The following is a 12,906-nucleotide window of genomic DNA, read 5'->3' on the forward strand; positions in this document are numbered from 1 at the left end:
AGTGCAAATACTTGTGATTTCTTCAAATGAGGGGACTAAATTTTAAAAATGTAGCTTCACTGTCCAAATACATATGGAGGTGAGTGTACATATGAAGCATACACACTTTCCCTCTAACAAATTCACAATCACACTCTTTCTATTTCTCTGTGTGACTCACTCACAAGACAGGCCATTCAAACATGGGTCTGAAGCATCTGGATGTATTTCCCTCACACATGGAAAACTCCTGTAGAGTTTCCAGTGACATCACCGTAGCTGTGGTCTCAAAGAGATGAAAGGAAGGTGTTACTCTAGCTGTGATACACACCCACCTTCAATAAAAAGGACATTGAAACCCCAGGAGGAGGAAGCTGAAGTGGAGTGGCACTTGACTATGCATTGCAATGAACCATTGTGTCCATCCATGCACTTTACCTTTTCCCCTTCCTTTTTCCCCTACTATATGAATCTTGAAGACAGAGGATGGAGGTAGCAATCCCTTACCACAGGTCTAGGATTAGATTCCCAATCCTGAATTTAGCCATTAGAGGGAGAGAAAAACTCCAGACACTGGTTAGGGATCACTTCACCTATACTTATTCCCAGAGTAGGAAAATAAATTCTGGCCCAAATGTGACTTTTTTGTCTGTGTGGTTCTCTTTTCTGGTTCTCCTAGACTGCTCCAAAAGTATGACGTTGCTAACGATGGGTGAGTTGATTATGTTGGTTCCCAGGAATGTGGCATGGTCGTGTTCTCTCCACAGCCTCCCCCCACAATGCAATCACAGAGCACTTCCTGCCTCCTTCCTCCTTTTGCCTTTGTGTTGCTGCTCATTTACTGGTTTCCTCACTCGCTGACTGACTGCTATACGATGACACTGACACATTGTTGGGGATTGAATGGCGCAGTGCCAAACCAAAGGGGGTGGGACACAGCGTTTGATAAGGCAACAAAGTGGAGTGAGGGGATTGTACACACGATACCAATATGCTGGGTCATCCAACCAAACATACTGTTTGCTATGTACAGCTGAGAGTTAGAAAATGTTTGAAGCACAGGTTGTAGGCTACCGTGATGGTTGGTTTTGTGTAACAGACAGACAAGATAGAGAGACATTGATAGCGGTATGATTCAGAAGTTTACAGTAAAATGCAGTGAATGTTTTTGGCCATAGACAACTTTGAAAGTTTTGAGTAAACAAGCGTATTTTGCAGAATGGGATGGCTGAGATATACTGCATGGTTTGTCTAACCCAATTAGGCTAAAACCGCATCAAGCTTGTGTTTAGCGTGACTCAACTGTTGCTTATTTTGTTTGCTTACTAATACCTAACTAAGAAATGTGAAAAATGGGGAACATGTTTTGTTTGTACTTTTAGTCTTAATGGTGTAATGTAGATGAAAATTATTGTTTCATCTTCAATGAATGTTGAATCTTGTTTTTGTTTTCTGTGTTCTTACAATAAACGTATGTGTAAAAGTATGTTTCAGTTTATTTAATTGAGATTTACTTTAACAAGCACTTTTGCTCCACATTTTGAGTGCATTTATGATTGGCATGTGTGTCGCATCTGTGATTATAGTGGATTTGGAGTGTCTTTTGATACATACTGTACATCTGTAGCCTACTTTATGACCGTCTTGTAAATAGCGTCTTGTGTACTGTAGGTTTATGCTCCTAACTGATGGTCCAATGCCTGTAACTGAGTTGACAATGATCTCAACCCCGTCTTTAAGCCGTCTTCCTCTTCTCTTGTGGTGTGTAGGAGCAAATCAATGACAGACCTTGCGGTTGACCAGGAGGCCCTAAAGCAGGTGCGCTACGAGGAGCTACAGAAGATCAGAGAGCAGGTCAGGGAGAACGAAGACCAGTGGCAGGATGTGAGTAGATGAACTGGCGACGACCACACACAAAATATTTAGAAACGCTAAATGAAAATGAGTGTTTGTTATTGGATCAGGTGGATTAGGGTGTATTCACTAAGAACCAAATGGAAGCAAACAGGACGAAACTGGTAAGGACCTACCTGAATTTGTCCAATAGAAACTGTAGTTTGCATTGCAAAACATTTTTCTACGGTCTGCACTAATGAGTATACCCCTGGTATTCTCACCCTGTGTCAGTCCTTTGGTTAGGTTTGGTTTGGTGGCAATAAACCCTGCATGCCCCACATAGCCGTTCAACACTAACGGTCTCCAACTTACCAGGGGTCGCACACATTCAACCCAAAAGACTGTTATTACACTTGACTTGAACCCTCCCTTATGAGGGCTACATTAACGTAATAATCATGACATGAGAGATTGCTTAAAAAAGTATATATGTATATTTTTATTGCACATATAAAGAATTACAAATTGAACACATACATCCTTTTAGCTCCCTATACCAGTGGTTCTCAAACTTTTTATAGTCCCGTACACCTTCAAACATTCAACATCCAGCTGCGTAACCCTCTAGCACCAGGGTCAGCACACTCTCAAATGTTGTTTTTTGCCATCTTTGTAAGACTGCCACATATGATACATTTATTTTTTAATTCAGTCTGTGCCTGTATTTAGTTTTCATGCTAGTGAGGGCCGAGAATTCACTCTCACATAGGTACGTGGTTGCAAAGGGCATCAGTGTCTTAACAGCTCGATTTGCCAAGGCAGGATACTCTTCTGATTAAATTAAACGTTCACAGTTTTGATGAGGCTCTCTTGTTCAGATATCCATAAGTGGACTGGAGGCAGGGCAAGAAAGAGATAACGAATCCAGTTGTTTGTGTAATCCATTTTGGGAAAGTACCTGCGTAATTGCGCACCCAACTCACTCAGGTGCTTCGCTATATGACATTTGACATTGTCCAGTAAGCTTGAGTTCATTTGCACACAAAAAAATATATAATGATGGAAAGACCTGTGTGTTGTCCTTGTTAACCTCTTTCACCTAGGGGGCACTATTTTTATGTTTGGAAAAATAACATTCCCAAAGTAAACAGCCTATTTCTCAGGCCCATATGCGAGAATATGCATATACTACAATTGACAGATTAGGATAGAAAAGACTATAAAGTTTCCAAAACTGTCAAAATATTGTCTGTGAGTATAACAGAACGGATATTGCAGGCGAAAACCTGAGGAAAATCAAACCAGGTAGTGGCTTCTATTTTGAAAGCTCCATGTTCCATAACCTGCCTTCACTCCATTTAAAGGGATATCAACCAGATTCATTTTACTATCGCTTCCTCAAGGTGTCAACAGTCTTTAGACATAGTTTCAGGCTTTTATTTTGAAAAATGAGCAAGAAAGATGACATCGTGCCAGGTGATCGCATGAGTTTTGCTTGCGCAACAGAGTTTGGGCAGCCATCGTCTCTCCTTCTCCTACTGAAAAAGAGACGGTGCCGGTTGATATATTATCGATTATATATTTTAACAACAACCTGAGGATTGATTATAAAAAACATTTTGACATGTTTCTGTGGACATTACGGATACTATTTGGAATTTTCGTCTGCATTGTCGTGACCGCTCGAGCCTGTGGATCTCTGAACATAACGCGCCAAACAAACGGATGTATTTTGGATATAAAAATAATCTTTATGGAACAAAAGGAACATTTATTGTGTAACTGGGAGTCTCGTGAGTAAAAACATCTGAAGATCATCAAAGGTAAGCGATTAATTTGATTGCTTTTCTGATTTTCGTGACCAAGCTACTTTGATGCTAGGTTTTCATGTTTTGCCTAGTGATTGATAAACTTACAGAAACGCTTGGATTGCTTTTGCTGTAAAGCATATTTTCAAAATCTGACACGACAGGTGGATTAACCTTTTGCGTGTAGGGGGGAGTATTTTCATTTTTGGCAAAAAAACGTACCCATTTGAAACGGCCTATTTTTCAGCCCCAGAATATGCATATAATTGTCAGATTAGGATAGAAAACACTCTAAAGTTTCCAAAACTGTAAAAATAATGTCTGTGAGTATAACAGAACTGATATTGCAGGCGAACGCCTGAGGAAAATCCAATCAGGAAGTGCCTCTTATTTTGAAACCTCTGTTCCTATGCATGCCCATCCTCCATTTAAAGGGATATCAACCAGATTCCTTTTTTCTATGGCTTCCCTAAGGTGTCAACAGTCTTTAGACATAGTTTCAGGCTTTTATTTTGAAAAATGAGCGTGAAGGATCACATTGAGTAAGTAGATAGGTGGGGGCTCTCAGAGTGAGTTTTGCGCAACTGAGTAAAGTGGCCACTGTTATTGAAAAAGCTACACACTCGGTTGATATATTATCAAATATATATTTTAAAAACAACTTGAGGGTTGATTATAAAAAACGTTTGACATGTTTCTGTGGACATTGATATTATTTGGAATATACATCTGCGTTGTCGTGACCACTCTTTCCTGTGGATTTCTGAACGACAAACAAACGTCGGTATTTTGGGTATAAAAATCATCTTTATGGAACAAAGGGATCATTTGTTGTGTAACTGGGAGTCTCGTGAGTGAAAACATCCGAAGATCATCAAAGGTAAATTATTTTTTGGATTGCTTTTCTGATTTTCGTGACCTAGCTGCTTAATGCTTAGTGTACATAATGTTATGCTATGCTATCGATAAACTTACACAAACGCTTGGATTGCTTTCGCTGTAAAGCATAATTTCAAAATCTGAGACGACAGGTGGATTAACAAAAGGCTAAGCAGTGTTTTGCAATATTGCACTTGTGATTTCATGAATATGAATATATTTTTGTAATATTGTTTGACTGTGGCGCTCTGCAATTCAGCGGTTGTTGATGACAATTATCCCGCTAACGGGATGAGTAGCGTCAAGATTAATGCACACAGAGAAGAGCTCCAACTTCTTAATCATAGCCTCAATTTTGTCCCGCACATTGAATATAGTTGCGGAGAGTCCCTGTAATCCTAGATTCAGATCATTCAGTCCAGAAAAAACATCTCCCAGATAGGCCAGTCGTATGAGAAATTCGTCATCATGCATGTCCTCAGTGTCCTCTGTCTCTGTACAACCCTGTGTGGATGAACCAGTGAGAGCTGGTCAAACTTTTAGCTTTTTGCCATTCTCAGTGCAGGTGGTACATAAAAGCCCTGAAATCCTTAGATCAGAGAAAGCCTGCAGGTCCTGATCTTTTGGATCCCTCATTTTTAAATCTGGCAGCTGATTTCATAGCTGAACCACTTACAACTCTGTCCAATCTAACCCTGGAATGTAATGAAATTCCAAAGATCTGGAAATCAGCATGTGTCCTACCACTTTTAAGAGGGGGAGATCCAACTACCATGCAGTTGCATGGTTTGCTAACTATCTGTCTGATAGAACTCAGTGCACTCAATTTGATGGACTTATGTCTGTTAAATTGTTTGTCTTGAATGGTGTTCCCCAAGGCTCTGTACTTGGTCCTCTCTTATTCACTATTTATTTAAATGATTTAGACAAAAATGTCCAAAATGCACAACTTTATTTTTATGCTGATGATAGTGTTTTTACTGTTGTGCCTCGTCTCTTACAAAAGCTTTCCAGAACCTGCAAACTACTTTTTATACTGTTCAACATACCTTGTGTCAATTGAAGCTTATCCTCAATACTGACAACACTAAACTAATGGTGTTTTCTAATGCAAGAAATAGACCTCTGAACCTTTCACCTACAGTGCCTTGCGAAAGTATTCGGCCCCCTTGAACTTTGCGACCTTTTGCCACATTTCAGGCTTCAAACATAAAGATATAAAACAGAGATCCTCTGTTATAAAAACAGTTTTATATCTTTATGTTTGAAGCCGTCTCAAAACGTCTCCTGCCATCACTGATGTGCCGTGAAAAAGTGTTGTTTGATGAAGGCATTGTCTGTACAGTTTTTTTGGCCTTTTCCCCCAGCATTGTCCCAGCCATATCTGCGGCAGCAGAAATAATTAAGTCCTCCACAATGGTATGGGGCTTGCCTGTCCTACCCACTCGGTAGCTCACAATATAAGACACTTCTAGCCCCTTCTTATTAATGGTATCTGTTGCTTTTAAATATGTTTTACTACTCGAAAGTCGTCTTACTTCTCGCTCAAAAAACTAAAGTGGCTGACTTTTCAAATTGGCATGTTTTGTTTCTAAGAGTGGTTTCATCGAGTTGTGAGACAGTACTTTTGCACATATAACACACTGTAGCTGAGCAAAGGCACTACACCCAAATATAAGTGAACCCCAAATCAATGTAGTAGTCATCATTTTTGCACCACTTCAATGGTCCAACGACCCTGTCTGTTGTTCGGGGGCTTTCCTGGGTAACGGGGCAGTAGCTCTGGAGCTGCATCAAATTCACAACTGACAGGGTCCATGCTAGCTGGGCTAACAACAAATGTAGAATTACTGATGCTAGCATTGGATGTGGTCGTGGAAGCAGAACAACTTGTGTCGTTGACAGGTGCAAGTGTAGTACTGCTGGTAGTAGCAGTACTACCAGTAGAGCTGGTATGTGTCTCTATGGACGCAGGCCTTACTTTTTTGAACCATTGATTCATTTTCGAGCAAACGGAATGAGCAGCAGCTGCGTTTGGCTACATGTGACCGTTAATGGAATTCCTGTGAGAGAGTAATGGTTAATGTGATTGGATGTTAATTACTTGACTAGACTAGCTGTATTTGACATTGTGTTGTTATTTTGCTGAACACTAGATGGTTTCATTTTATTTTGGGCAGTGAAACGAGGCTGCTCAGGCGAGAAACAAATCTCACCCAAATGTATAGCCCCTTTGGAAAATATAAATGGACTGTTTGAAAATGTGAAGAAATGTTTTTGTTTAAAACATTTTTTTAAATGTGAATCACATTCTTTTTGGCGTACCCCCAATGGCATTGGGCATACCCCTTCCCCAGTTTGGGAATAGCTATACTTATTGAAACACCTCCCTCCCCTTACAACAAAAGCAGCATACATACAAAAATAAATTAAAACATACAATTGGAAATAATAAAATATAAATATACAGTATGTACACATACATTTTGTTTATTTAACCTTTATTTAACCAGGAAAAGACTACTGCGCTCCGACAGTGAAACGGTCTGAATTTACAAACTGACCATTTTTCTCTGAAAGAAAACACCATAATATTAATCAAATTAATCAAGCCAAATTTCTTAAACTCAATCCCATATACTGTGTTATTACAGAAAAGGTTTTACATTCTCTGGTAACGCCAATATGGAATACTATCAAATGCTTCTCAAAGATGCCCTCTGGTGGTCAAACTAGCAATAACTTGCAGTAACATAAGAAATGGCTCAAAATTAAATGACGTGCCACAGAATGCTGCGGCAACACGCAGGTTGTGCCTCAGTGTGACGCAACTTTTAAAGGAGGAACCACTGTATGGGTCCCGGCTGTCTGTACCTGCAGACTTTTTAGTGTCCATTGCCTTTAGTGCTTCATAGATCTCAGTATAAGAAACAGGCTCAAAGTTAAAATGGTTCACATGAGGGACTATGGGCCTGGGCCCCACCATTATTAAAAACTGAACAGATATGAAGTGCTTGTTAAATCCCCCTACAATATGAGCTTTATCTTTCACTTCATTAGAATCCATCATTAAATGGTCAGGAAGGCCGGAGGATACATTAGAACCTGACACTGATTTGATTAGCTTCCTGAACCTGGTAGGGTTGTTTAGGTTCTCAAAATCAAATCAAATTTTATTTGTCACATACACATGGTTAGCAGATGTTAATGCGAGTGTAGCGAAATGCTTGTGCTTCTAGTTCCGACAATGCAGTAATAACCAACAAGTAATCTAACTAACAATTCCAAAACTACTGTCTTATACACAGTGTAAGGGGATAAAGAATACGTACATTAGGATATATGAATGAGTGATGGTACAGGGCAGCATAGGCAAGATACAGTAGATGGTATCGAGTACAGTATATACATATGAGATGAGTATGTAAACCAAGTGGCATAGTTAAAGTGGCTAGTGATACATGTATTACATAAGGATGCAGTCGATGATATAGAGTACAGTATATACGTATGCATATGAGATGAATAATGTATATGAATAATGTATATGTAACATATAAGGTAGCATTGTTTAAAGTGGCTAGTGATATATTTACATCATTTCCCATCAATTCCCATTATTAAAGTGGCTGGAGTTGAGTCAGTGTCAATGTCAGTGTGTTGGCAGCAGCCACTCAATGTTAGTGGTGGCTGTTTAACAGTCTGATGGCCTTGAGATAGAAGCTGTTTTTCAGTCTCTCGGTCCCAGCTTTGATGCACCTGTACTGACCTCGCCTTCTGGATGTTAGCCGGGTGAACAGGCAGTGGCTCGGGTGGTGGTTGTCCTTGATGATCTTCATGGCCTTCCTGTAACATCGGGTGGTGTAGGTGTCCTGGAGGGCAGGTAGTTTGCCCCCGGTGATGCGTTGTGCAGACCTCACTACCCTCTGGAGATCCTTACGGTTGAGGGCGGAGCAGTTGCCATACCAGGCGGTGATACAGCCCGCCAGGATGCTCTCGATTGTGCATCTGTAGAAGTTTGTGAGTGCTTTTGGTGACAAGCCGAATTTCTTCAGCCTCCTGAGGTTGAAGAGGCGCTGCTGCGCCTTCTTCACGATGCTGTCTGTGTGAGTGGACCAATTCAGTTTGTCTGTGATGTGTATGCCGAGGAACTTAAAACTTGCTACCCTCTCCACTACTGTTCCATCGATGTGGATAGGGGGGTGTTCCCTCTGCTGTTTCCTGAAGTCCACAATCATCTCCTTAGTTTTGTTGACGTTGAGTGTGAGGTTATTTTCCTGACACCACACTCCGAGGGCCCTCACCTCCTCCCTGTAGGCCGTCTCGTCGTTGTTGGTAATCAAGCCTACCACTGTTGTGTCGTCCGCAAACTTGATGATTGAGTTGGAGGCGTGCGTGGCCACGCAGTCGTGGGTGAACAGGGAGTACAGGAGAGGGCTCAGAACGCACCCTTGTGGGGCCCCAGTGTTGAGGATCAGCGGGGAGGAGATGTTGTTGCCTACCCTCACCACCTGGGGGCGGCCCGTCAGGAAGTCCAGTACCCAGTTGCACAGGGCGGGGTCGAGACCCAGGGTCTCGAGCTTGATGACGAGCTTGGAGGGTACTATGGTGTTGAATGCCGAGCTGTAGTCGATGAACAGCATTCTCACATAGGTATTCCTCTTGTCCAGATGGGTTAGGGCAGTGTGCAGTGTGGTTGAGATTGCATCGTCTATCGGACCTATTTGGGCGGTAAGCAAATTGGAGTGGGTCTAGGGTGTCAGGTAGGGTGGATGGTCCTTGACTAGTCTCTCAAAGCACTTCATGATGACGGAAGTGAGTGCTACGGGGCGGTAGTCGTTTAGCTCAGTTACCTTAGCTTTCTTGGGAACAGGAACAATGGTGGCCCTCTTGAAGCATGTGGGAACAGCAGACTGGTATAGGGATTGATTGAATATGTCCGTAGACACACCGGCCAGCTGGTCTGCGCATGCTCTGAGGGCACGGCTGGGGATGCCGTCTGGGCCTGCAGCCTTGCGAGGGTTAACACGTTAAATGTCTTACTCACCTCGGCTGCAGTGAAGGAGAGACCTCATGTTTTCGTTGCAGGCCTTGTCAGTGGCACTGTATTGTCCTCAAAGCGGGCAAAAAAGTTATTTAGTCTGCCTGGGAGCAAGACATCCTGGTCCGTGACTGGGCTGGATTTCTTCTTGTAGTCCGTGATTGACTGTAGACCCTGCCACATGCCTCTTGTGTCTGAGCCGTTGAATTGAGATTCTACTTTGTCTCTGTACAGACGCTTAGCTTGTTTGATAGCCTTGTGGAGGGAATAGCTGCACTGTTTGTATGACTGCATTGAAATCGTAATCTGATTTGGACTTCCTGATCAAACCTGTGCATTTGTTTCTTAGCACTCTGAAGGAGGCCCATTTGTATGTCTAGCTTGAGGCCAAGATATATTTATCTTTCTAATAATTCTGCCAAGTTATCTGAAAACCAGGGATTGTCCCTTCCACTGATTCTAAATTTCTTCACAGGGGCATGCTTATCACAAATGGACACGAATTTCATATAAACATGTCGCAGTTCAAATCTCCTAAAATAATGAATTCAGATTCATTTAGCTTGTTGCAGGACATTAGAAGGAGAGTTTAGTTCGAGGGTGGTCTGTAGCAACCGACGACAGCGATGTAGGAGTACATACTACAGACATACATACACACATATACAGTACCAGTCAAAAGTTTGGACACCTACTCTTCAAGGAGTTTTCTTTATTTCTACTATTTTTTACATTGTTGGATTAATAGTGAAGACATCACAACAATGAAATAACACATGGAACCATGTACAGTTGAAGTCGGAAGTTTACATACACTTATGTTGGAGTCATTAAAACTTGTTTTTCAACCACTCCACAAATTTCTTGTTAAACTATAGTTTTGGCAAGTCGGTTACTTTGTGCATGGCAGAAGTACATTTTCCAACAATTGTTTACAGACAGATTATTTCACTTATAATTCACTGTATCACAATTCCAGTGGGTCAGAAGTTTACATACACTAAGTTGACTGTGCCTTTAAACAGCTTGGAAAATTCCAGAAGATGATGTCATGGCTTTAGAAGCTTCTGATAGGCTAATTGACATAATTTGAGTTAATTGGAGGTGTACCTGTGGATGTATTTCAAGGCCTACCTTCAAACTCAGTGCACCTTTGCTTGACATCATGGGAAAATCAAAAGAAATCAGCCAAGACCTCAGAAAAATAATTGTAGACCTCCATAAGTCTGGTTCGTCCTTTCGAGCAATTTCCAAATGCCTGAAGGTACCACATTCATCTGTACAAACAATAGTACGCAAGTATAAACACCATGGGACCACTCAGCCGTCATACCACTCAGGAAGGAGACCCGTTCTGTCTCCTAGAGTTTGGTGCGAAAAGTGCTAATCAATCCCAGAACAACAGCAAAGGACCTTGTGAAGATACTGGAGGAAACGGGTACAAAAGTATCTATATCCACAGTAAAACGAGTCCTATATCAACATAACCTGAAAGGCCGCTCAACATGGAACAAGCCACTGCTCCAAAACCGCCATTAAAAAAAGCCAGACTACGGTTTGTAACTGCACATGGGGACAAAGATCGTACATTTTTGAGAAATGTCCTCTCGTTTGATGAAACCAACATAGAACTGTTTGGCCATAATGACCATTAGGAGGAAAAACGGGGAGGCTTGCAAGCCGAAGAACACCATCCCAACCGTGAAGCATGGGGGTGGCAGCATCATGTTGTGGGGGTGCTTTGCTGCAGGAGGGACTGGTGCAATTCACACAATAGATGGCATCTTGAGGAGGAAAAATTATGTGGATATGTTGAGATGTTGCAACATCTCAAGACATCTTGGTCGCAAATGGGTCTTCCAAATGGACAATGACCCCAAGCATACTTCCAAAGTTGTGGAAAATGGCTTAACCTTTCTGATCTCCCCATCCCGGATCCGGGATCGTGAATACAGCCTCAAGCTCATTACCATAACGCAACGTTAACTATTCATGAAAATCGCAAATGAAATGAAATAAATATGCTAGCTCTCAAGCTTAGCCTTTTGTTAACAACACTGTCATCTCAGATTTTCAAAATATGCTTCTCAACCATTGCAAAACAAGCATTTGTGTAACAGTATTGATGGCTAACGTAGCATTTAGCATTAGCATTCAGCTGGCAACATTTACACAAAAAAACAGAAAAGCATTCAAATAAAATCATTTACCTTTGAAGAACTTCAGATGTTTTCAATGAGGAGACTCTCAGATAGCAAATGTTCAGTTTTTCCTGAAAGATTATTTGTTTAGGACAAATCGCTCCGTTTTCTGCGTCACGTTTAGCTATGAAAAAACCCCTGTATCCAGGATTGTGTAAATCTATCAGCAAGCTCATTAGCATAACACAACGTTAACTATTCATGAAAAGCGCAAATGAAATGAAATAAATATGCCATCTCTCAAGCTTAGCCTTTTGTAAACAACACTGTCATCTCAGATTTTCAAAATATGCTTCTCAACCATAGGAAAACAATCATTTGTGTAAAAGTAGCATTTAGCGTTAGCATTTAGCGTTAGCATTTAGCGTTAGCATTAGCGTTAGCATTAGCGTTAGCATCCAGCACGCAACATTTCAACAAAAACATAAAAGCCTTCAAATAAAATAATTTACCTTTGAAGAACTTCTGATGTTTTCAATGAGGATACTCTCAGTTAGATAGCAGATGCTCAGTTTTTCCAAAAAGATTCTTTGTGTATTAGAAATAGCTCCGTTTTATACATCACATTTGGCTACCAAAAAAAATCTGAAAATTCAGTCCTCAAAACGCGAACTTTTTTCCAAATTAACTCCATAATTTCGACTGAAAACATGGCAAACGTTGTTTAGAATCAATCATCAAGGTGTTTTTCACATATCTCTTCATTGATACATCGTTCTTGGACACATGGTTTCTCCCCTATATCAAATGGAAAAGTACGAGCAGCTGGCAATTGCGCACCAAATTCCACGCAGGACACCAGGCGGACACTTGGAAAATGTAGTCTCTTATGGTCAATCTTCCAATGCCTACAAATACGTCACAATGCTGCTAAGACCTTGGGCGAACGACAGAAAGTGTAGGCTCATTCCTTGCGCAATCACAGCCATATAAGGAGACAATGGAAAACAGAGCTTCAGAAATTCTGCTAATTCCTGGTTGATGCATCATCTTGGTTTCGCCTGTAGAATGAGTTCTGGGGCACTTACAGACAAAATCTTTGCAGATTCTGAAACTTCAGAGTGTTTTCTTTCCAAAACTGTATATGCATAGTCGAGCATCTTTTCGTGACAAAATATCGCGCTTAAAACGGGAACGTTTTTTATCCAAAAATGAAATAGCG

The 12,906-nt window shown here is 41.1% G+C and overlaps 1 protein-coding gene and 1 long non-coding RNA gene across 50 annotated transcripts in view; one reads left to right on the forward strand and one right to left on the reverse strand.

Moving 5' to 3' along the window:
- The window catches only part of LOC149984574 (uncharacterized), a 245,839-nt gene extending 233,504 nt beyond the window's left edge, over positions 1-12,335 (reverse strand). Inside the window, exons 1-2 of the long non-coding RNA XR_016494671.1 lie at positions 12,197-12,335; positions 11,754-11,815 (exon numbers count right to left, since the gene is read on the reverse strand). This is a non-coding gene — a long non-coding RNA (uncharacterized LOC149984574). The remainder of the gene's footprint in view (positions 1-11,753; positions 11,816-12,196) is intronic.
- The window catches only part of LOC110519946 (LIM domain only protein 7), a 124,713-nt gene that overhangs the window by 74,200 nt on the left and 37,607 nt on the right, over positions 1-12,906 (forward strand). For 27 of the 49 annotated variants that reach the window (XM_090229416.1, XM_090229463.1, XM_090229431.1 and 24 more), the window contains one exon: positions 1,749-1,863. In XM_090229416.1, the coding sequence (XP_090085542.1) occupies positions 1,749-1,863 (115 nt within the window). Of the gene's footprint in view, positions 1-658; positions 692-1,748; positions 1,864-12,906 lie in introns of all 49 variants that reach the window. The other 22 variants (XM_090229415.1, XM_090229432.1, XM_090229436.1 and 19 more) reach the window with 1 other exon arrangement.

The sequence above is a fragment of the Oncorhynchus mykiss genome, chromosome 3 (assembly GCF_057628025.1).
Source record: "Oncorhynchus mykiss isolate SJ-2025 chromosome 3, ASM5762802v1, whole genome shotgun sequence".
Classification (NCBI taxonomy): domain Eukaryota; kingdom Metazoa; phylum Chordata; class Actinopteri; order Salmoniformes; family Salmonidae; genus Oncorhynchus; species Oncorhynchus mykiss.